Source organism: Ictalurus furcatus, chromosome 3 (assembly GCF_023375685.1).
Source record: "Ictalurus furcatus strain D&B chromosome 3, Billie_1.0, whole genome shotgun sequence".
NCBI lineage: Eukaryota > Metazoa > Chordata > Actinopteri > Siluriformes > Ictaluridae > Ictalurus > Ictalurus furcatus.
This window is the reverse complement of record NC_071257.1, coordinates 19,712,492-19,738,801: the sequence shown is the minus strand read 5'-3', so window position 1 is coordinate 19,738,801 and position 26,310 is coordinate 19,712,492. Positions and strand designations below refer to the sequence as shown.

Sequence of the window (26,310 nt, the reverse complement as noted above, 5' to 3'; positions counted from 1 at the left end):
AGAACTGCCTTTGGCTGTTTTTGTTTGTGCTCAGTTCATGGTGAGGTTGTGAAAGCAATAGCGTGTCACTCGGAAAGAGCCACACGTCTCCGGCTCTTTTTGCTCGTTCCTAGATGAAGGCGGCCGCTGGGTCTGGAGCAGCGCTGTCTGCACCACGCAGCTTTGTTTTGCACCACTTATCTGTCAAGAGCAGTGGGTTTGGGGGGGGGGGGGGTCGAGGAGGCGTAGTAATTCCCCACTTCCTTCATGAAGGATACAGTATCCATTTTAGTGACAGCATAGATGGGCTCCAATTTAAATCTTAATCCACAGGGGCTGAGTGGCAGTCGGCAGGATTGATTCCAGGCCGCCACGCGCGTGCTGATTCTCTCTGTGATAGTGTGACAGTTTGCCACCATCCTCCTCACACACATCTTCTGCTCCGCTATGGTGCTGTTGATGAATGGTGCGCCTCACCCCATACGGTCAGTTCATGGAGCAGGTTCCCTGCAAGTTATGGCCGAGAAGCCAGGGTACATTCTTAAACAAAGGAAAAGCCCTCAAGAAATGTTATTTATTTATGCACTGCTGCTATCACTAAAAATACCGTTCCCGTGTTTCGCCAACACTTCTCAGCATCTAAGTCATGGAAGAATGATCATAATCAACATTCTAGTGAGAAAAAAAAAAGTTTCTATGTAATATACTATGCAATCTACATCTGATCATGTTGGAAATTCATATTCAAATATTTTTTCCACATGCGTGAACAAGTGCCTTTAGATATCTATTATAAGCGAGTTTTGTGTATTTTCTTAGAATAGGGAAACGTGTCTTGTCACACAAAGATGGAGAGTCAGTTTATAAAAAATAAAAAATACCCCTGCAGTATTCCTTGAACAATAAATATAAAGAGGCGGAATTTTGTCTAGGCTGTGTAAGTACTCGGCGGTTACATTCCTGCTGACAAATATTTACAAGTGCCCACGCCTGCCTTTTTTTTCTTTAAGGGGAAGTCCAGGAGCTGCGTGTGCGTGAATGAGCCTCCTCAGTGTGAACACAGAGCTGTGTTTGTGCGAAGCGCTGAGCTCAGCCCTGCAGGTCTGTTACTCTATGCCCGCTGGCGCCCTTACTGCCCGACGCGGTCTTCATACAGGATCCCCCATGCCAACCCTTCTCATGCCAACCCTTCCCATGACAGCCATTCCACGATTAGCACAGCCGCCGTGAGTGCCGATCAAGCTCACGCCTGTCCAGCAGAGCTTGTATTAAGTGTGAGTTTACTTGCAGTCCATTACAGACTAATCTCATTAGCTCTCTGTCCAATCCAGCAGCAAAAATGAGAGAGCCTCCTCGCTTCCCCTCTGCCCTTTTGCACGCGAGACTCGCTACAAAGTGCACTCAGGCCCTGGAGTAATGGGCGCTGGGAGGTGCGTGCACGACTATTGATGAATCCCTTTAATTATCGTAGCAGCGTCATTCGCTGCGAGCTAGGTTAATCAGAATCTCTGTTGTAGGCTTGGGCGCTCAGGCTGAGGCTGAGACTGACAACTTCTATTCATGGATTCTCAGTTTTGCCTCTAATTGGTTTTCCTTTCATTTCATTGGAGGTTTCATGCTAATTAGATTTGTTTCATAAAACAGAAGAAAAAGCTGTCACGCTGGAGGTCACTACACTCGGGGTCCTAAAAGAGAAAAAGTGGTAGATTTATAGCAGTTACAGTCTAGTTGTGTCTATGTGTGAGCACAAGTGTCTCCATACAGTTTCCTCTTTATTCCTCATCCATCTCTGTCTCTTTTTAATCGCGTTATTACTTGTGCAGTCTTTCTCTGTGGTATAATACACTCATACAGTTTCAGTTTTTGTCTCTTTGTCGGCCCTGTATGGTTATGTGTGAGTCTAAGTGAATAAATGTGTAATAAAATCTGCATGCAGCTGTAGTGTGTGCTGTATTTGTGCAGTGCTTGGCAGCAGGCATCGACAGGGTTTTCTGTCTCTGTCCAGTGTAGGAGGCAGTGAACTTCTTGGCCAGTACAGCGTAAATCATCCAGGAGCTGATTTTTCAGCACTTTTAGAGCGAGCCTGGCATGAAACGGAAGGGATTTCTCAGCTTTACCTGTTCAGCAGCAAGTGCTCTGTGCTGGATCCGTGCCCTGCCAAGTTTGGTTTAAAGCACTCTGTCAGCCCCAGCCTCGTAACTCGGAGTCGTTATGTTTGAAAGGAACTGCTCTGCTTTGAGATAAAGACCCGGCCTGAAATACAACCTCTCGCTTTGACGAACTTTCGCAAGAATGTAAATTACAGCGTATCCAAAAAGCCCGGGCCTGGAATTCCTCCTTTCTGCTGTCACCCTAAATTAGACGTTTTAAGATTTAAGCATCTTTTAAAAATTGGAACCACATTTTCTGCTGGCCCAATCTTTCAGACTGAAGCCCGCTGCCTCTTAACTGATAATGCATCACGTTGGCAGAGATGCTCACATCTTGAAGTGGTCCGAACACGTTCTGAAGTCCGTTCTCCTTTTAAAGCAGTAAATACGTACGTGCACGAACAGAAACCCTTCCTCGGAGTGTGAATATGGCATTTCCTGAAGTATTGTTCCGCATAATCCGACTGCTACTGTACACGGCTTCGATATTCTTGGAATCTTTCTTTTCTAATGCTGACAGACTTTTAGAGGCTGCCTCGATGTGATGTGCATTAAGCTCTATTTTTAGACTGGAACAGCACATGAGAGATTCACTGGCGGTCATGAGCCTCGGTGTGACCTGATTTTTCAAATGTACTGCTCCTCCCTTACATCGATAACCACAGACTAGACAGCATTTTTCACAACGTGGAACTGAAAGGAAAATGCAAAACCCACCTGCACTGATTTGTGTAAAATTCCACAGATAATGCAAGGTGAAGGGAAGCAATGTAAATGTAACTAATGAAAAAAGAAGAAATATTTAATTGAAAAGGAGGAAATAATTATGTAAAAAAACAAAAGTATAACATTTTAGCATATTTAAATTTACTTCGATACATTGAGACGCCGTTATTTAAAGAAATAAAGAAAACTATTAAAAGATATCACAATATCGGGGGCACCTCCAGGGTTGGGGATTTGAATCTCGCCTCTACCCTGTGTGTTCTCCCTCTGCTTCAGGGGTTTCTTCCGGGTACTCCGGTTTCCTCCCCCAGTCCAAAGGCATGCGTTGTAAGCTGAAATTGTCCGTAGAGTGTGAATGTGTGTGATTGTGCCCCGTGATGGATTAACACCCTATCCAGGGTGTCCCTTGTCTTGATCCCCAAGTCCCCTGCCATAGGCTCCAGTTTCAGAAAAGTCAAAATTTATCACAGTATCGATATTGTCTCATCATATTGCCCAGTCCTACATCTAAACCAGCTAACTCTCTGAACTAACAAGTGAGCAAGAGGAAGTTCAGGCCGTCGAGCAAGGAGGTAAGTTGTGATTTAGGCTCTCTCGGCGATTTGTGGTAGAGTCAGGACGAGCAGTCCGAGTGGCACAGCAAGGTGGCGAGTTCTTATATGAACTAGCTGAAGGTTTTCACAGACTCCGTTCAGCACAGTGAATCACGGAGCTCAAGCGTACCCACGGTCCTTTTCCCTCAACACATTCATGGAATGATGGGATTTTCCCTTGGGTATCTGGTTGCACATACCTGCCATTGTAGGGACCTCTGGCACCGTGCTGCTGTTCAATATTTATAGCCACCAAATGCTCTCAAATATCAAATTGTTAAACAGCTGCTCTCAATTTTCCCCTTTTGGGAAGCGCAGAACGCAGGACCACAGGAATAGTCTCCATATAAAATAGCTCATTTGTGCTTCAAATTAGTCTCTTTATTAGCTAATTAATTTACTTTAAACAACCATGTTTTTTTCTTTCTTCTAATTTAGAAGGTCTGAGCTGGCACATCAGCTGCATGGATCTAGCACTTTCATCAGTAACTGCTGGTGTAAGATCGACTGTCTTGGGTGAATTACCAAGCTTTGCTACTGTGAGCTAAAACTCCGAACTGACCCCGGAGCGGCCACAGAAGTCACAGCTTGTGCATAAAAAATGGGCACTGCACTGACGCTAGCTCTTTCTGCAGTACTTCGCCTCGGGTGAGAAGTTAAAGTGGATATTATCTGAGCTCTGCTCCTGGTGCAGCAGCATGGGGCAGAAACCGGTTGGCTGTTAGTACGTGGGAAATGCTGGCTTGACATTATTTTCAGTGTGGCGAAACCGGCCCCGTGTTAGCGACGTGCTTTTCATCCCTGCCTCTCTGGCACGATTGGGGGCAAGGTCACTCACGCTGAGGTCACTGCAATTCCTGGGGTGGTGTAGAAAATATACTGCACAAAGAACTGGAGTGTGTGACTGTGGTTTGTGTGATGTCTTTGAGCACAGAGAAATTGTGTTGCATTTTGTTGATTTCTCACCTTGCTGAACTGTTGAATAATGAAAGCTAATGAATGAACAATGTTAGACGTTTGGCCTATTAACGTGCATATACCCAGCGTTTGTAAATAATCCATTTTGTGTCGTTCTGCTTTCCTGTGTCCAGGCTTTTTCCTTCATGTTCAGTGTTACCGCCACTCTGTGGCCTCTTGATGTTTTATCTCAGACCAAGTGGTGTCTGTCTCTCTCTTTCTGCCTTCACCAAGCATCGGCCAGGATTAAGCATTAGCTAGGGGCTGAGTGCATAATGTCCAATCTTATCAGTCCCTCTGGGGAAGAGGTGGTCAGTGGCAAAAATAGCAGTAGTGATGTTACCACTGACAGATGCTGCGTACTAGCAGCTAGTATCATTACTGGCAGCGCTAATAGCTATGTTAGATGTGTATTGAGTGATTGGTTGCACATTTTCTCCCCCTTTACCCCAACTCTGAGCTAGTGCCTGTCCAGTACGCCAGAGAATAAAAAATGGCACACTCCTAACAGACCCTGTCTAGAAGTCGATTTATTTAAAAGGAGGTAGATGTGGAGGAAAGTCAGCTGCTGGACAGTGTGAAATAGAGAGCCAATGGCAGATGGAAAGAATGAAAGAGAAAGGCAGGAGAAAAAGAGGGAGGTGAGTGAGAGAGAAAGAATGGGGATGGTAGAGTTAGTCAAAGGGATGGAGAGATGGCGGGAGGAGAGAGAGAGAATGTGGGAGGGGAAGAGGCCAGTCTGGTGCAGCCGTGTTGATTGGCTTGTATGAAAACACATGACTGCAGTGGGGAGCCTCTTGCTCAGGGTGAGTGGCTCTGCTGCAGACCAAACCACATTAGATGAAATGAATCCATTCCTCAGCCTGTTAAAGCAGCATGCTCGCAGGGCTCTGGAGAGAGAGAGAGAGAGAGAGAGAGAGGGAGGGAGGGAGGGAGAGAGGGAGAGACAGAAGGTGGGAGGGAGGAGAGGAAGGGGCGAGTGAGTGGCAGGAGGGAATGGGGAGAGAAGAAAAAGGGAGAGGCGGGGGCAGGCGGAGGCCAACACACACACATACACACTCACACACACACACACACACACATGCACACTGAGTGGCAGAGGCTGTTCAGAGGATTATAGCATTTTGGGACAGGACAATGGCAAGCGGTGGAGTGCCTTTACCCAGCCCAACTCCCCACACACAACAAACACAGCTTTATGCTCAGTGCAGGGGCTGCACGCTGGGACGGGGCATCTGCAGCACTGAAATTTTTTTTAAAAAACTCTACACATTTAAACCATGACTCGAGCCACTTATCAGATTTTACACACTGTCATGACATACTAATCAGAAGTATTTGTGAAATGCTTTAATCATTTACAAACTTGTTGTGACTTGTACGATGAGACATGTTTCCTCTCCATCCAATTTAATTGTTAACGTAGTGTTCATCAGATTTCCTGTGCTCTCGTCCAGGCGCTTAGCTAGGGTTAGGGTACCAGTAGCATGTGAACACAAGGCTGTGCTTTTTTATTTTCTCTGATCTGATCGATCGGCATGGGAGTCGAGCCTCTCTGACCAACAGGTACAGACACACAGCATCAGCCCCTGCTGGTACACTGTTTAACACCCTTCTCACCCTTGAGCCCAGCATGAGAGGTGACTGATAACAGGATTTACAAAACCAGTACAGCCTGGTGCAGACAACATTATGATATAATGGTGCTTGAGAAGTTCAGATCTGCTCAATGATATGTAATTATGGTCACTGCTTTGAGCCTGGTCTTTGCTCTTCTGTACGATTGTGTGTGCTGGTGTCACTCTGCCTCAATCCACGTCCTTAACTCGGGAGAGCGGCTGATGATATTTTAAGAGCGAGAGCAAGAAATCATTTGCGAGCTGAACATACAGAAGTCAGTCATGCGGCGTGTGTCTGATTATAAAGAGATAATCTCCTTTCTTTCTTTCTTTCTGTACCTCTAGCTCTCGCACTTTCTCTGTTCCTCCCTTTATCTCCCTGTTCCTCTGCTTCCTCTGTTAAGGCAGAATGGGTTTCCACACAGTAATTTTTTGCCCCACTTCCTGGCTTTTGTTTTTCGCTCTGGTGGTATGCGTTATTAGTAGGGCTGTTTCTCTGATATGATTAATCTTCCTTCCGCTTCGGAGGGCTGTTTCATGCCCAGATGGGTCGGTTTTGTAATCCCTGAGTATCACCTCCTCTAATTGTGTACGCTCTTATACGTTTCATACGGCTATATTCGGAGCAGTGTACAGGTTATCTGAATGCTAACACATCTGTAGGCACAGCATTTGGTTTTATATATATATATATATATATATATATATATCTATATCTATATCTATATCTATATCTATATATATATATATATATATATATATATATATATATATATATATAGATAGATAGATAGATAGATAGATATATGCATACATATATACATACATACATACACACACATATATACTGATATACATATATACATACATACATACATACATACATACATACATAAGAACTGAAAACATTTTTTTTTTGTCTGAGTATCACAAGTCATTGTGTTTGGAATGACTTCATGGCTAGGTTGTGCTCCTCTCAGGATAATGAAGACATGAGTTTGTTTTCATTGAGGTAGTTGCCGGGTTATATAACCACTGTTTTTCCAGCCCTCCCTGCCTGAGGGACAGAGGAGAGAGGAGTGAAGGAGGAGCGGAGTACCGGACTCTGGGCTCTGCTCCACGACTGGTCTGCGTCACAGAGCAGGATGCTTGGTATATGCCATGATGGTGTTTTCATGTTATTGTCTTCCTCCTAACAAACACAACCCAGAACCATGAGGGAGACACAGATAAGCTTCTCCTTGTTACTTCCTCTCTCTCCTACCTTCTCACGTTCTCTCTTGCTGTCTTTAACTGTTACAGCGTCTCAGATGGTAGCTGAAGCTGAGAGACAGCGGGGATTTGGTAGGAAATGGTTAATCAATAGCCACAAGGTCAACTGGGCATGCGGCAGGTTTGAGAGTGTCCTGTCAGCGAGCAGGAGTGGAGGATTTGTAGCGCTTGTAAAGGCTTAAAGGAACACGAGAAGCAGTGCACTGATAGTGGTGAGACTGCAATGTGGGAGGGAGACACCTGCTGGAAACGTCCCATTTCTGCACAGCTCAGAGCTCAACTGCTGCTATTGGGTTAACTCAGCTTTATTTCCCAGAGCTTTGTATATCATGGAATAAATTTGTACCGTTTTGCTTACAGTGACCTACTAGACTATTAAAGAGGCAGTCTGATACAGCATGTACACACCTGTCATCCTGCGTTAACTTACATGTCTAGCGGTTCATTAATGAGCCTGTCAGTACACCGATAACTGTTTCTCTTTAAGATACCTAAACGCAGCACGTTCCAGCACATGCTAAGCACCCGGATCGTATATACAACACGTGTGACGCAAGCTTTATCTGGCTGCCACAGGGCTGCATGCTGGGGGATTCTTTCAGCTGCCTGCCTGTTTGGATTCAGGAAATTTGTAAGAGTGATGGTGATAAGTTGGGCTGATGAGGAATGAAGTCCTGCTTTACCGCCCCATGTCTCCTCTGGCACGAGTTACAGCACCGAGCCAGACGCCCTGGATTTATTCGGTGCTGAATAGAACTGTAAATCAGCCAGCAAGGCAGAATTGATAACCTTGAATGGAAGGTATGATACCTTTAACACCATGTAATAGACATGCTGATGGGATGCAGCCTTCGCTTGCGAACATTGCGCACACACATGCAGCGCATGTCTTATCCGTAACATCTTATTTTCGTGGCTGGCCAATGCTCCTGAAACTAGCGTATCCATGACAGAGCCCGGCATGGACTGGTAAATCAACGACGGGTTAGCTTCTGAGCAATGCAAACAGTAAGTTGACTCCACGGGTACGACCGTGTAGATACGGCTCATCTTAAACAGCGTTGCTGTTGGTATTTCATAGATAACTCAGTTTCTTTCTATCTTCTACTTTAACAACTGCTCCATAGAGCCCTGAAAAATATGAATGGAGTTGTGTTCAATGGTTATCCTTGAAGTCTTATGTAAAAAAAATAAATCACCTGAACACTTAATGTCTTTAGATCCTTGCTGAGGTGATCGTCACTGAAGTGCTTTCCCTCTCATTCTGACACACTCCTCTCTTTGTCTGTCCAATCCTCAGAGAGAAGAACTTTAATGGCTTCCAGGTAGAGAGAAAGAGACAGCAATCAAGATGAATTCAATTCCTTCGATGGACAGACATATACAGCAGACCAATGACAGACTGCTGTGTATCAAACAGGTAAGCTGACAACAGCACTAAGCACAATCATCTCAAACAGGCTTCACGTACATGTGTACATTGAGCTCATCAGCTGTAATAAAACAATCCTATCCCGACGTATACCCTGGATTTCTTTATAGTGTCAAAACAGGGTGCAACGCTTGTCTTATTTCTGTTGCAGCCCTTCATAAAGCCTGCATACAAATATAGCTTGAGCAGAGGCACATGTGTGTGCAGTTGGTAGCTGAGCATTCACGGCTGCTCGGCCTGTGTGAGCTGCCTTAAATGGTGATGTGTTAGCTTTCCAATTGGCTGGGCTTGGATCGGGTTTCAGAAAGGGGGCCAGATCCGAGGTCCTCGTGTGTAGCCCTTTTCCCGGGCATTTCTGAAGCTTTGTGTCTGTGACATCATTTTTGCTCATCTGTTGGAATATCAGATAGACACATATCTGGCGCAGAGTTACTTCGTCACAGGAGGATATTCGCTGTATATGGGTTAGAGTCATGTATAGTAAACACAGAGGTAGTTGTGACCCAGGGCTATACTTTGTCATTTCTTTAAACATCACTAATTGCTTGACACTGTGTTTGTTATGAGTGCAGGTATGACTCTTTGTTGCTGTTGACAGCTTTATGAGAATGCAGTACATGACTCCGTGTGTGCTCCGGAGCATTTATAGTATCTCACTCGCTTGTGCGTGTTAACTCTTGGCTTTTGTTACCTCTGCCCTTTCAATTATACCAGTCTGTGGCATTAACGGGTGCCAATTGAAACGTTTCCCCCGCTTAATTCATAACAAATGACATTACTAGCTTTATTATGCATGCCAGATTGTGGCTTATTAACTAAAAAGACAAAACACCATCGATTGACACTCATTAATCAAATTGAAATGGCACATTTGGGGTGTGGTGAGTGTGCAGTATATCAAGTGTGACAGTCGCGTCAGTCTGTATAGGCCGGTGATTTCCGGTGTTGTGTGTGTATCTGTATTTGCATGCAGCCCAATGCGGTGTGCTGTTCTGATTCGGGGGTGCTGGCTGGAGGCCAGTGTGTGTGTGTGTGTGTGTGTGTGTGTGTGTGTGTGTGTGTGTGTGTTTGTGTGCTTTTTTTCACTGCAGCAGGTACAGCCTGATCCTGTCTGCTGGTAAACAAGGGCACCTTATCACTCCAGGTCTGTCTTTGAAGCCTCGCTGCCTGGGAGGCTGATACTCTGCATCTGATGGGGACTTTCTCCTTCCTGTCTTTCTTCTGTCTTTGGCCTGTGACACTCTTTGCTGCGTCTCTCTTTCTCTCATTGTCATAGACATAGAGACGTGAGCCAGAATTGTGGACGGTTGAGCAACGACACGCCGTGTCCGATGCTAACTTTCTAAAATGCGAAAAGTAGCGTGTGACCTTTTTTCAAAAGTTAGCCTCAAACATGCTACTTGGTTGGTCAAACATACACAGTTCTGGCTTATTATTCGAAAGCACCTTTAGTCATTTCTTGAGCACTTGGATTGCATGTCATCAGTGAGATAATGGACTATAGTTTGTCTGTAAATTTCTCTATGTCTAAGTTTTAACATACTTTTGAAATGCCAGTTTTGGACATACGTTTGAACATCTGCATGAAGGAAAGGAAGCATACGAAGGACGCTGTCCTTAAGGATCAGTAGGAAAATGCTATAAAATTGAATATTATTTTTTCAATCCCAACATCCCATCAACTGCTGCTTTAGCATGTACTCGACAATATTACTTTTCGCCAATTGACATTGCTCGTATCTGTGATCTGTTCAAGGTAGTTAGTGTAAAGGAGTAATATTTTCCTTCCCTTCATTGTTGAAGGGCTTTCATTTACTGTTCACAGGCCTTTCCTTGCATATCGTCGGTTGTCACAGAGCTCCTGATGCACAGTAAAAGCCACATGACCAGCAGACAGCAGCTGAAAGCTATCAAACAAAATGTGAACTGCTTCAGTGACAGCCCCTACGCCCTTACAGTTGCACTTCAAACTGAATTCCATACAGTGTTTATCCTGGATCTGGCACACCATTACTTTCAGCTCCTTAGAGCAAAACTCCCTCCTGTTCAGAGTCTATATAACTCTTTATTGTTCACAACACTTCCCTCGGAGCACTTAAAAATGTTATCTCGAATGATCAGAACAATTAATTTACCCCAGCCTCTTCAAGACCAAGAACTTTCAGTGCTTGAAATTAATTAGAGTAACATGGCAGAGCAACTCAGTTTTAATTAGAAAGCCTATTCCTATGTTCTGGAGCAGGACTGAATTACTATTCGCATGCAAGAAGAATACAAATGTGTGGTGCTAGTGAACCATGCTCTGTTTCTAAAGCAGCCAGATGTGGAGCTTCACATCCAAATACTGATGAGATGAGCACCCTTACCTCTCTGATGGTACAAAAATCTAAAAAAAAAAAATCTAGATTAGACATGCCTCTGTATTCGAGCGACAAATGTTGGGAAATATCTCTTATTAGTCTTACCCAAATTTAAAACAGCAATATGAGGCTTTGTCAAGTGTCAAATAGACGGAGTTCTGTGGTGGAGGGGTCATGTTTGGACAGTGTCAGCGTGGCGGGGGAAAGGTGGAGCGCTGAGGTTTGGCTGGAGCTCTCGGAACACCTGTGCCATAAGCTGTGCCAACTACACAGTGGTTCAACGCACACCTAAGCTCAACTGTGCCACTATACACACACTTACAAACGCTTTTTTATCCCTCTCACCTCTGTCTTACCTTCATTTCCCTCCCCCATCACTCATTATTCATTTCAGAATACCAACTCAATCAGGGAATTACTCGCCTCAAAACGCAATTTCGTCACGACCAGCTTTGTGGCAGGAGGAGATTTTTCCCCGGCCCACACTGCCCTTATGTTGCGCGGGATTTACGCAGTGGGGCTGTGTGGCAGCACACACTGGCTCTTTGTCACATGAGCTCTTTGTCAATGGACACCAAAGCTGCTCATTCAAATGGCGACCTCTGCTGCCCCCCCGGAGACAATGCTGCTTCCTTGAAGCAAGCGGGGAAGAGGAGGTGCCCGTCAACAAGCATAATGGAAGTTTTCAGAGTGTGCGCGGTCTTCCTCTCGGCACGGCCGGACAGCGTTGGGCCATTTCCAAAGCCGAGAGCTCTGAAGACCTCTGCTGGCTCGTTTGTTTTAAATTTCTCATCATGTCTTGTGAGCAGCAGTGTGATAGGGACGGAAAGGAAAAGGAGGGGTTGACTCAAGGAAAGGATAAACAATTTCAGGACTCAATTAAAAAAAATCTGTGAAAAATAATAAGCCTCTTCTCATTCAGTGCCTCAAAGCTTCCCTCATGTGCATTCTTTTGTTTACCGGCCCGCTTGGTTACTGCTTTCAGTGTTGCGGATCTATTACATCTTAGCGGACAAAAGATGATGAGGAGGGTGGATTAGGACATGCAGGGGTGGTGTGAGCAGGCCTTGAGGAGCGCTCAGCTCTTTGTTAATGGGGGGGACCGATCCATCCCAGAATGCACAGCTGCGTTCAAGCCAGGAGGCCTTGTGTTTAGTGGCTCGGTCTTCACAGGGTCACACAGATGCAGCAGAGGTTAAGCAAAGATGGAGCAGGAGGAGCTGCAACTCTCCCCAGAGAGAGACTTGAAAATATAAACAACCCTCACTCAAAATGCCTTTTATCTCAGAATGCTTTGAGGCATCTTTGAAGAAGATTTTTTTTTTTTACTTTTCTGCGAAGGTCAGAATGTCCAGTGATCAAAGTAAGGTTGATAAAGAGTGCTTAAATTCAATTGTGCTGTACCATTTCTTTTTTTTTATTTATTTATTTTATGTAAGGACCTAGACAAACCGAGTTCTTGAAGCTCGGATTGAATGATTCGGTTGTGGCTTTGAGAGAAATCTCAGTATTATCTCATACGAGAACACATGTGCCAAAACCTAATTTATACTGTTTATCTTTTCATCGAGGGGATTAGGTAAGAAAACATTCACTGAATACACTGATATACACTGTACTTCCTCAATTAAACACATTGTTGCTGTGACGTTGAGTTAGAATTGCAGTCCGTTTTTATGTATTTATGTATTTATTTATTTAATTATTCTTATAAACACATGACACATGACAACACCCGTCTCAGGACAACGTATTTATTGTTAGCTATGATTACAATCTACAGCATGTTTTGTAATGTAAGTGTGTAATCTGCGTCACAATTTGCAAATGTGTGGAGCAGATTTTGTACTTGTATTGTGAAACAGTTTGCACTCGGATTTTACTATTTGCAAATGTGTAGAGCACGTTTTGCAAATACAAACGAAAACACCCATAAGATGGCATCTCACATATCGCGTGGCTCCTGGCAGCAATCTTTCACGTTCTCCGTGAAAGCAGTGTAAATGTGTATAACCGGTTTTGTAATCATAATTCACGATTTGTAAGCATGAAGCACAAACCACAATTCTAGCTGAATGTTTGCAAATATGTAGAGCATATTTTGTAATTCCGAGTTTGTATGAGACACTATATGTAGCCATAAATAAGCATCGGGGGGGGGAGGAACATGCAAAAGTTTGAGTAAGGAATTGCTGTAATTGTAAACCAAGGGTTGTAACAGTGAGTGTGAGGTTGTTTACTAGCCAATCAGAGGAGAAAATAGCACACAGATTTGTGCTGGCTATTTAACCATAATTGCAAGATCAGGCAATGTATAGCAAGCTTACCTAATTAGTATAATGAGTGAATTGTAGCTATGTACTTATGGGTCCAGTTTGTAGTAAATTGCCTTTTACCTTGTGGTATGATCCTGCTAATATGGTAATGTTAATCATTCATTCATTCATTCATTCATTTATGCCTGTATAATCATAGTTTTAACCCAGGCAACCAAATAAGGTACAGATTTATAATATATATTAATCAATTCATGAATCAGTTAATCAAATTAATAATATTTTATTACCCTTATAAGTACTGAAGCTTCACAGTGCATTTTGCAAATAGTGGCTATCAGTTTTTTCATGTTCTATTTATAAAACCCGGTCTCCGCTACTATTTGTCTACTATTTTGTCTTCAATACGTATATCACAATACGTTCCTCAGTGTGCACTCCAGGCTTTTAAAGGGACAAATTGTGTAATTAGTCTCTTGCAGTTTCTGTATGAGAGGTGCTTTATAATTGAAATATACTGAATGTCTGCTGTGATGTTTGGATTTAGTGCTTAATATAGTAAATTTGCTTTCTCTCCAACAGCACTTACAGAACCCGGCCAATTTTCAGACAGCGGCTACAGAGCTGCTCGACTGGTGTGGCGACCCGAGAGCATTCCAGAGGCCATTTGAGCAAAGCCTGATGGGATGTCTGACGGTAAGACATCAGCTGCTCCACTCCTTTTGCCCTATCAGGGGCCAGAGACGGAGGTTAAAGCAAAAGTCACGCTTCACATAGCTGGGCTCTCCCCTTTCTCTCTCCGAGCTCTCTCTCCGAGCTCTCTCTCTCTCTCTTAGACTGCCTTTATTCCCTCTCGCATAATCTCTGTCTCACTCCCACTCACTTGCCCTTTTTTTTTCCTTCTCTGTTTCTCAGTCTTGGTGTTCATTCTCTCTATCTTGCCCTGCCCCCTCACTTTCATTCACACACACTCACACACATGCAGTCTATATCTCTGGGTTTCCCTCTCGCGCTGTCCTTCTCCCCTTTGCTCTGATAAGACACTGGTACTTAAGCACAGGTCAGGGAGAAGCAGTCAACCCTGCCATCCTCCACTGCAGCTGCTCATCGATTATGGCAGGAGGCCAGTGACCAACACCTCCAGCTTCACACAGGCCTCCAGAGCAGGCGCTTAGCGTGGCTGTAAAGCCATCCTTCCCATTGATTTCCAGCAGAGACGTTTCCACTCTGCCTGTGATCAGTCTCCATTCTTCAGATAATGATTTACTAAAAAACATATTGGAAAAATTTATGTCTTATCAACAGCCGCATTTAGCCGTGTGATCCGAGAGTGTTCTTTTGTAGGAGCAGTTGGGGGTAATGCTGGATGAATCTTCAGCTTATGGCGAGATTATGGGACTTAATGGCAAACTGAAGGAGCATCGAGTAAACGACAAAATAATCGTTATTCTTTAAATAAGTCCTTAAAGCCCCTAAAGCCCTGTTTAAACCAGCCAACCAGAGAATTCAGCCACTCTTTGAAACCACTTTTAGCCTTTTGCCGTTTGATTAATTATAGTAAATTCTGCAATCAAGAGCTCATGGAGAGAACAAATTCCATCTGAGATCTCATTCATGCCCCCAATGACTAGCAAAAACAGCGAAGAAGTGTACAAAGAAGAAGCAGAAGTTAATGGAAGGAATTTTGTGCATAGTTCGAGTGACTCTATCATGTATCATCAAAGGCTAAGTGCACAATGTAGATGACACGAGAGATTGCAAGTGAATGTCAAAACAAGTGTGAACCCGAAGTAGAAGAGGAAGATCGCTTTAGCTTTGATCTTCAGACAAGACCACCCCTAGCACAGAGATTTGAGATGAGTTCATTCTGATTCAGTCTGCTGCTACTTCCTGTATCCATGTATATGGCATTTTCTTTATACTGTGTAATGAAAGTGCTGTCCAATAATTCGGTCTCCTGTAATCATCCATTATACTTAAGTGATTCTTTTTTTTTTTTAAACATTGTTTCGGTTAAGTCCTTCAGGTTTTGTTATGCATGAATTCTAAATACACACAAACAAGTAGACATTTATGTGTACAGTATATCTGTGCAGTTTGTGTATATAACATCGCTTTCCTTTGCCAATTCAATTTGCATGTAGGTGTCTTTGGTCTATTTAGGTGTGTTTAGAATTAGCTTTCTGAATCGTCCTCCCCCATCCCCACCTTCCAGCACTGTTCTGGTTGTTAGGGAGATGAAAGTGAAGAGCTGATAAGAATGCTAGTCGACAGATGTGGACATGTCTTACACGTTGGCCCCTCGGGCGGCAGGTAGCTCACCGCTGCTGATCCGTACCCAACACAGTCTTTCGTCCCACCACACACACTCTCTCCACACTGTGCCAAATGATAAATGACATGTCCCATAGCCTGTCAGGAGCAATAGTGACAACTACTATCTGGGAGCACATTGTTTCACTGTCCTTCTTCATCATCTGCAGGTCAAAGGACCCATATTACTTTACATTTGTTTTTCGTAAAGTGAAACAATATTGGAGAATATTTTTTAACATGGATGTTTGTGGATTAATTGTTTTAATAAACTGCAGGGTGTCCCAAAAGTCTCCATACATAGGGGAAATGAACACTGTTTAGCAAAATATAATTCTCATTCTCTACATGATTTCCATTTCTTTGTAAATACACACAGAGTTATCTATCTCACTCATGATGAACTCATGTATTCGTGTAGCTCTGGTATTATGCATGTAATTGCTCTTTGATTGCGTTCCTTTAAATGATCTTTAAAGGCTATCTAGGAAAGTAAAAGACACACACACACACACACACACACACACACACACACATATATATATATATATATATATATGTATGTATGTGTGTGTGTGTGTGTGTGTCTTTTGACACACACACACACACACACACACACATATATATATATATATATATATATATATATATATATATATATATATATATATATATATATATACACTATGTATGTATGTATGCATGTATGTGTGTGTATATATATGTGTGTGTATATATATATATATATATATATATATATATATATATATATATATATATATATATAATGTATGTATGTATGTGTATATATATACACAGTGCCCTCCACTAATATTGGCACTAAATACAAACAATTAACAAAAATACTCTGTTCTCATGGATATTTGTACTCATGGATATCAAACAATTGCAAACACAACACAGGTTTATAAAAAATTAAAATAATAATAATATATATATCTCTTTGTTAAATATGTTAAATATAGGTGTGCAACAATTATTGGCACCCCTGTGAATTCATATGAGAAAAATATATTTGAAGTATATTCCCATTGAGATTTAAAAAAAAAATGTACACCTGGGTGACTAGGAACAAGAAATTGTTCAACCATTGTTCAATCAGGGGTATAAATATGAGGTATGACATAGGCCAAATTCCCATAGTCATTCAAACCAATGGGTAAGTCCAAGGAATATAGCTGTGATGTGCAGCAAAAGGTTGTTGAGCTCCACAAAATGGGAAGGGCTAAAAGAAAATAGCACAAGCATTGAAAATGCCCATTTCCACCATCAGGGCAATAATTAAGAAGTTCCAGTCAACTGGAAATTTTATGAATCAACCTGGAATTGGACATGTGTCTATATTATCTCAATACACTGTGAAGAGGATGGTTCGAGTGGCCAAAAAATCTCCAAGGATCACAGCTGGAGAATTACAGAAGTTAATTATGTCTTGGGGTCAGAAAGTCTTCAAAACTACAATCCAAAGTCACCTACATCACCACAAGTTGTTTGGAAGGGTTTCAAGAAAAAAGCCTCTACTCTTATCCAAAAACAAACTCGAGCATCTTCAGTTTGCCAGACACTACCGGAACTTCAAATGGGATCGGGTTCTATGGTCCAAAATAGAGCTTTTTGGCAATAAACACCAGAGAGGTACCCATATGGAAAAGTACCTCATGCCCACAGTTAAATATGGTGGTGGCTCTTTATGTTTTGGGGCTGTTTTTCTGCCAGAGGACCTGGACATTTTGTTAGGATACATGGCATCATGGACTCTATCAAATATCAACAGATATTAAATGAAAACCTGCCTCTGCCAGAAAGCTTAAAATGGGCCGTGGTCGGATCTTCCAGCAGGACAATGATCCAAAACATACATCAAAATCAACACACAAATGGTTTACTGACCACAAAATCAATCAATCTTGCCATGGCCATCCCAGTCCCCAGACTTAAAACCCATAGAAACCCTGTGAACTGAAGAGGAGAGTCCACCAGTGTGGACCTTGAATCTGGAGAGATTCTGTATGGAGGAATGGTCTCAGATCCCTTGCCATGTATTCTCCAACCTCATCAGTCATTACAGGAGAAGACAAAGGGAGCTAGTACAAAGTATTGACTGAAAGGGTGTCAATAATTGTTGCACACATATTTAACAAAGATTTTGTTTTATAAAACTGTGTTTTGTTTGCAGTTGTTTGATATCCATGAGTATTTCTGGCAATTTTTCGAACAAATGTCTTCCAAAATAACTAAAATGTGTAAATTTCCCTTATGTATGGAGACTTTTGGGACACCCTGTAGAAATACGTTAGCAGTATTTATATTATAGAGAGTATGCATTCATTTTCAGTAACCGCTTTATCCTGGTCAGGGTTGCAGTGGATTTGGCGCCTCTCCCAGGAAACCCCCTCTGATTGGACGCCAGTCCACTCATAGAGCCTATGTTCAAGTTATTCTAATCTGAGTGTAGCAAGGTGAAATAAAACTAAACAATGATTTTAAATCCTCAGAATTAAATCAACACAATTACTCACTATCAAGTTATTTCCATTTCTTATTTATACTCACATCCCCAAGCATGTGAAAGGACTGACCTGGTGTGTCTGTTTCCATCAATATAGTTTATAATCATCTTAGTTTATGTCAGATAAGATAAATTGGATATCCACTGCTAACTAGAAGAAAATATCCTGGGTGTTTTGATTTGCGGCATGTCTTTTATTCTAACGATCCTCAACTGTTCTTGTTGTTATTTTGTTTCCCTCATATTCTTGCTACATGATAAAACCATAAACTCGGATCAGCCTGGTTCAGTGACCTGAAATGTTGCTGCTAAATCATATAATTTTGGGGCCAGCATTCTGAGAAAAGAGATTATGAAGCAAAGGCTTATAAGAGGGAACATTTCTAAAGCCCGTTCGAATCCGTGCTAGCCTGCGTGGCACCGTGCCTGGTCCCGTACTCTTGGCAGATGCAGTTGCAGAAGGGAAATTAAAGTTTGGCAGAAACTCGACATTTCTGCTGTCAAACGCCCCGCAAACTACAGGATAAAAAATGTCTCTGGATTTTCATTATAAGAGATGCTGTTCATCAGATCTCAGAGTCTTGTCACCGTTGAATTATTTGACTATTAAACCATGAAAGAAATGCTGTCTTTCCAGGTCAGGTTGTCAGTGTTTTCATTGAACGTGATTTTTGACAGTCAAACAGTGAAATGAATACATATAGGGCTGGGTGATATATCGATATAATATTAATATCTTGATAAATGATTGAGATATCCTTGGTATGCTGATGTATGTTTTTAATGTTTTTAATAATTACAAATTAAATGGTACTGAATAGATGCCATTGATTTGGCTTAAATTTTTTTTTTTTACTTAATCTTGAAGAAAACTTAGTTTAACATTTTTTTCCTGTTTATTTATTTTAATACTGTTTAGCAGAAAGTTTGCTAGATAAACTATATATCGTGATACGCATCGTGTATCGTAGAAATGTCCTCAGGTATCGTGATATGATATTTTTGTCATATTGCTCATCCCTAAATACATACATCAGAAGGTTTGGTTTGAGTTAAATAGAGTTAATAAGTGATTTATTCTACTGTGGAGCTGATACAATGGTGTATGATTTACTGTTTGTTAGCAGTGGTCTCAGCTAAAGTTGACATATTGTAGCTGATAGTACTGATAGTGCAATGTTGCTGATTAATGGCAGGTTAGTTTTCTGTCTTTAATTCTCTAGGCTTAGTTTGTTGTTCTACATGATCACTTCAGCTTTTTTTGTGAAGAAACATCGGTCTTTGTTTTAAGAAAAGGGAGCTGTAACTGTAGCAATCCAGGACTGTGCACTGTCGCAATAAATAACAGATGTGTCTTTTAATGTTCTTCTAAGAATTCTTTTGTTTGACTGAACCCCTTTGTGGAGGCAGAATTTCCATTTCCACCACTATGCCTTTCATGCCACATTACATTCTACCTTTTGGCCTTGTTCACTATAGATTTGCACTGAAATGTTTTTGTTTTTTCTTCCGTTGAGTTCACTGGGCCAAGTTTAGGCTCAGGTGAGTGAGAAAACAAACAGACATGTCTCCAGGGAAAAGCCATCAGTGAGAAAATAACCAATCCACCTTTAATACAGAGACACATCAGTGGAGGTGGCTGTTTTCCTTTGCTATGCATTATTCATGCAAACAGATATGGTAAATATTTCATGTGTTTGAATGGGGAATAGGGGAAATTGCTCCACTCTGAGTTATTTTAGTGAGATATTTTGTGTAAGAGGATGAGATATGCAGGGTGAACGGTGTAGTGCTAACACACTTCTGGATTAAGCTGCTCTCATGAGGGGCTGGGGTGGAATTTTAAGGAAGCATAATTGCGCATATCTTATATATGTAAATTGAACAGTCCCAGTCCTAGGCAGCATGTTTTAGAGGAGTTCAGTTCATATCCCCTAGTGCGGAGAGTTTTATGAGGCGTTTTTTTGTTTTTTTTGGTAGTTTCTCTACAGAGCACAGCAGAGGAAGAAGCGTTTCTTCTCATGCATTGACACTGACACAGAGACATGTTTTAACACACTCGTGCTCTGTCCCTACAGGTGGTGAGCCGTGTTGCCGCACAGCAGGGTTTTGACTTGGACCTGGGCTACCGGCTCCTGGCTGTGTGTGCGGCCAACCGGGACAAGTTCACCCCAAAGTCAGCAGGTGAGGCCTTTCCGCTCAGATTTTTTTATGCACTCCCTCCTCTGTCTTTCTCTCACGTCTACAGCACAGAAAAGACTAGATGTCCTGCGGTATGTCCATTTTTAAATGCAAACTACATTTTATACATCACAAACTTGTACAACCCCAATTCTGAAAACGTTGGAACAGTATAGAAAATGCCAAAGAAAAAAACAAAGAGGAGTGATTTGTAAAATGTACTTTGAAATGTATTTAAACAAAAAATGTATAAAGGCAAGGTATTTGATGTTTTACCTAATCAACTGCATAGTTTTTTTTTAAGATAAACTTTTATTTTGAAATGGATGCATGCAACACGTTCCAAAAAAGTTGGGACCGGGGCAATTTATGATGTGACAAGTTGAAATATGAAAGTGATGTGAAACAGGTGAGGCAATCGTCTAATCATAGTATATAAGGAGCCTCCAAAAAAGGCCTAGTCCTTCAAGAGCAAGGATGGGTCGAGGCTCACCAATCTGCCAACATATGCATCAGCAAATAATCCAACACTTTGAGAACAACATTTCCCAAAGACAAATCAGTAGGATTTGGGGCATTTCACCTTCTACAGTGCACAATATAATTAAAAGATTCAAAGAATCCGGTCAAATCTCTGGGCATAAAGGGCAAGGCTGAAAACCACTTCTGAATGTGCGTGACCTCCGATCCCTCAGACATTACTATCTTAAAAACCATCATGAGACTGTAATGGATATCCTGACATGGGCTCAGGAATACTTTGGTAAACCTTTGTCAGTCCACACCATTCGCCGCTGCATCCACAGATGCAAGTTAAGGCTTTACTATGCAAATCAGAAGCCATACATCAACACTGTCCAGAAGCATCGCCGACTTCTCTGGGCTCAGTCTCATCTGAGATGGACAGTAGCACAGTGGAATCGTGTTTTGTGGTCCAACGAATCGACATTTCCAATAGTCTTTGGACAAAATGGCCGTCGTGTTCTCTGGGCCAAAGAGGAAAAGGACAATCCAAGCTTTTATCAGCGTCAAGTCCAAAAGCCAGCGTCTGTCATGGTATGGGAGTGTGTCAGTGCTCATGGCATGGCTAACTTGCACATCTGTGAGGGCACCATTAATGCAGTAAGATATGTACACATTTTGGAGCAACATATGCTGCCATCCAGAGTAGGACAACACCAAACCACTTTCTGCCTCGATTACAAGCGCATGGTTGTGTAAGCAGAAAGTTCGGGTGCTAGCACCAGAATGTGTGGCGCATTATGGAGCGCAAAATAAGGCAATGAAAGCCCCGTACAGTTGCACAGCTGAAGAAATGCATAATGGATGAATGGGGGAAAATTCCTCTTGCTAAACTTAACCAACAGGTGTCTTCAGCACCAGTCGACTGTCCCAACTTTTTTTGGAGTGTGTTGCAGTCATCAGATTTGAAATGTATGTTTTCAAAAATAAATTAAATTCACATAGTAAAACATAATAACGTGTTATTAATCTGTTTCTATTAGTCACCTATCAAACTTCACCCAGGAAACTATTAGCCACACTGTTTGCTGTGGTCAGAAAAGCTGAATTTGGCTAAATAGTGGTCAGCCTTTCTTTACTTTGATATTTGCCAGTTGCACGAGGAGGTAAAACATAAGGTTTTACTTTCAGCTCCAGCGGAAAGTAAGTAATTAAGTGCTTGAAAAAGCCGACAGCCACTTCCATTCCGACGCCGCTGTTAAAGTCAGAATAACTTCCACATGTTATGAAGAAGGACAGGATTCATTTAACTCCTATATAAATGTTCAACCCAAACGTATGGCCTTGAGAAAGCCAGGGCAGCTGAGCAGCTATGAAAAGGTGCTGCTTTCTCCTGGTCACCCTGTGTCCTTGTTTAAACATCCCTTCACCACTTACATTAAAAAAGCAGACACCAGAAATGCCTAATTTGTGAAAATGCCATCAAAAAAAAAAAAAAAAGCATTGCTCGAGAGTAGTGTTCATTTCTAACTGGCCCTGTTTGAAATCCTGACCTGCCCAGCCAAAGCCCAGCTCTCCTGACGTGTCCTGTTCTTGTCCATTTGTCAAAGTGAGCTACGAATGGGCATCAACAAAACACAGATAGATGGCGAGAGAGCACTCGGGTTGAAGTGTGTGTGTACTTCATTCGGAGAAGGCCTGACATGGCGAGCTGTGGGGAATGAAGATAAACAGATGTTTTAGAGGAGTACAGATTACCAGGATTGCTGGACGCTGGGAGCCTTCCAAAAAGAGTGGCTGGTTCTCTTCTGTAGATACTAAGCAGCACTGAGTATAAAGGGAGATAATATTTGACATTTATTGACGTGGATTGCACTCACGTGCCTCATAAAACTGAGAGGAGCTGTGTGGCGACTGCTGGAGTTGTTAGGATCCTTTGTGTCCTCTTAGCAGCGGGTACATTTGGAAGCGTGCTTGCTGAAGAAAGGGAGGAAAGTAGATATGGACTGGAGCTTCCCCACTCTCATGGTACAGGCATCCATCTTGACCCTGTCACAAGGGCGTCTGCTGCCCCAGACAGGGAGACGACAGCACAGAGCAGCCATAAACACTAACTCCGCCTGGCCTTTGCTCACATCCTCATTCTCTCCTCGTCTCTATGTCTGCCTAGCTCTTTATTTATTTATCTCTGTTGCTCTCATACATACATTTACATACAAAACCATACACACACATGTACACAGTGCATTCTGGGTTGTGGTGGGGAAAGTGCAGCTCAAGTGAAAAGACCAGTGACAGGCAGGATGGCGACAGAAGGACGGCCACCCGACACCACACACTCAAGCACTGAGCCATGCTGCTTGATCAATGCACAGTTATACTAAGATCCCCGACCTGCGTAACACGCTTTACACACGCTGTAGATGACAAGAACATATCTGTCCATAATGAACCTAATTCCAAAAGCTTCTAATCGACTCTTTGTGGAATTCCTGTTGCGCTGTATTTGTCTTTCCCTCAATTAATCGCTGATGTCCTTCAACAATCATAATTTGATTGACGGTCTGGTTTATTGTGCGTTCTCAGATTTTGGCATTTTGGCATTTTACTGCTCCGAGGTGCACATCAGAGGTAGTACATTTGAAACGTATGCAGTACTTTTGCTTGGCAGTTTGATAAGATTGAAAAAGAGTGATGTGATCAGGGCAAACATATTCATGTTTGCCATTATCTATCAATAACTGATCGTGAACTGGGGCACTGGTGGCTTGACGGTTAAGGCTTTGGATTACTGATCGGAAGGTTGGGGGTTCAAGCCCCAGCACTGCCAAGCTGCCACTGTTTGGTCCTTGAGCAAGGCCCTTAACCCTCTCTGCTACAGGTGTGCTGTATCATGGCTGATCCTGCACTCTGACCCCAACTTCCTCACATGCTGGGGTATGCAACGAAACGAATTTTCATAATGTATATGTGATTAATAAGGACTCATTATCATTATCACTATCATCTTTAGGGTTGTGTCTCTGTGTGAGTGTGAGAGAAAGGGACAGGATGAACAGAACGCTGACCTCTCTGTCAGTAGGATTAGCCTCCTGTATTAATCTGTGATTGCTGGAGTGATCTGTCCACAGTGTGTGTGCGTGTGTGTCTGGATTCGGAGCTGATCTGCTTACATGCTACAGACAGACTCCTTACCCCGGCTTTGGTGGGCGCCCCACTGACAGGGCAATAAGATAATTATTTTGTCTAACATCCAGCAGCAGCTCTTTTGTCTGTTTTGCTGAACACTTGCAGCACTCACAGGCTTTTATCTGAACACATCGGAATTATCCTGAAATACAAACCAATGAAGTGATTCATTATTTCACTCATCTGCACACATTTATATCATTAAAAATGTACATATTTTACCACTGTTGTCGTTTTTTTTTCTCTTTATTATTTGAACATTGTGCTGTCAGTGCTAGCAGTCAGCTGTCTTAGATCAACAGCTTGTTCTTCCCTTAGAGCATGTCATGTTGACATTTAATAGAAAGTACATTAGCATAGCGAGTGACAGCTAATGTGTTTGTCTGGCGGGACGCGTCTCTCATTCCCACACCCCTATTCAGGCGGCCTGCTATTGTTTACACTTTTCTCTACCAATTTCATCTCCATAAGACCCGTTTTTGCTTGCATGCGAGAGCAAAGATAGCACGCTATTGTTCTTCTTGAGATGTTGCGACAGACTAATTGCGAGGTGCGCTCCTGGTCGAGTGTTTTTTACGTGCCTTTTGACTAGTTTTAGCAAGTGGCACAGAAGACAGTTGCGACTGGATACACAACAATGCTTTGTTGTCTTTTCCAAAGTGTACTTTAAGTGTTCAGAACACAACAGCTCCTCTGTGGCTTCAGTTCATCTGCATTGTACTTGGAGTTGGGTTTATATTTTAAAACATTAAAAAAAATAAAAGGGGGACTTATTGGTTTCTAATAAGGGAAGTGTAATGTACTAACGTTCATAACTCTGTGAATTTTGCTCTGTTTACTTATTTATTAGCCCCTCCAGGATTTCGTGATTTTGCAATCGCAGAAATGAACGCAAAATCAAGCAAACCCCGGAATATTTGGAGGAGCTTGTAATGTTTCAAAACGGCCGTAGATTTGGGACAAAATGCGTCGTGACGTCATCACAACACGCATTCAGCCAAAGTCTTCTTCGATTCATGTGCATTGAACATGAGTTCAGCTAAAAGGTCTTATTTACCAGCAAACATCATTGCGAAAGACCGTGCAAAACAATTTCTTGCAATTGCAATTTCGCCGCAAAAATAGGAGGAAAAAACTCCGCAAATTGTAACGCAAATTTTGAAAAAGCCGCAGCTCTTCCTGCAACGAGATCCTGTATGGACTGATTTATTTCCAGGGGGATTCCATGCTTGGGGTGCTATTTAGCCCATGATACTCATCATTTGCTAGTACACAGAAGCTGAGAACACATTAAAAATGTGCTAACCCATCTCAAGCAACATCTTTCATTCTAGTTTTTGTTTCTTTGCTGACTACGGCTGCGTTATGCTCTTAAAGGAGTAACAGTGTTGAAAGTCACAGGACTGGGGTTTTTTTTCCCCGCATTGAATTAGCAAATACACAACATTTGATTAACTAACATCTATGCTAATGGATGAGTTCATTAAGGACATTTATAATGTGCTTAATATTTTTCCATTAATTGATTACTTTTATTCTTCCCATGAACTTTAGGAGGTTCAGATAATGCAGCTTCCTGTTGAACATGTGACTTGTGGAATATTCCGAAATATTTCCCAGGGTTGAGTGTGTCCATGTAGCAGAGCTGAGAGAATGTTGTCAGAACTAAAAATGTGCATTTTTCATCATTTATAATGGATGACTCGCAGACAAGGATGTTTTAAGCATGAGCTGTTAAATGTATTGACACGCTATTGTAAAAAATAATACGATTTTTGAAGTATTGTAATGATTATATTTCATGGTATATATCGGTGTAGTTATAATGTGCGGTACATAGGTTTTTATTAATGGTTTTAAAGTTATTTATTTGAAATATGTACATAGGTTTTGGTAAAGTACACTTTACCCATGTTTAAAATTGTTTTTTTTTACCCTTAATTTATATACATACAGTATTTGTGAATCAAATATCAGCGGGACACAAATGACTCCTCAGTTGTGGAATCAGCCTCTTGTTGATGGCCCTGTCTGTGTATTTGATCATTTTCAGGATTATGATACAATCCAAAAGCTGTTGAGTTTTGAGAGGTGCTCTGGTGGCTTTTGGGGTTCTAAACGATGGCTTAACACCCAAAGAGTGGGACAAAGATTGATAGTATCCAGCATGCACTCTGACTCCTTACAGCAGTTCGGTGAAAAATCATCCTTCTCTTAATTTTCGGCGCCCTCTGTTGCAAAGCGTGAGCTGCCATGTTAATGCACTCGGCT

The 26,310-nt window shown here is 42.1% G+C and overlaps 1 protein-coding gene across 3 annotated transcripts in view; it reads left to right on the top strand.

The window, feature by feature from the left end:
- Nucleotides 1-26,310, top strand: part of zmiz1a (zinc finger, MIZ-type containing 1a) — a 125,741-nt gene that overhangs the window by 66,268 nt on the left and 33,163 nt on the right. For all 3 annotated transcript variants that reach the window (XM_053621287.1, XM_053621288.1, XM_053621286.1), the window contains 3 exons: nucleotides 8,597-8,716; nucleotides 13,947-14,060; nucleotides 20,286-20,391. In XM_053621287.1, the coding sequence (XP_053477262.1) occupies nucleotides 8,648-8,716; nucleotides 13,947-14,060; nucleotides 20,286-20,391 (289 nt within the window). In that variant the 5' untranslated portion in view covers nucleotides 8,597-8,647. The remainder of the gene's footprint in view (nucleotides 1-8,596; nucleotides 8,717-13,946; nucleotides 14,061-20,285; nucleotides 20,392-26,310) is intronic.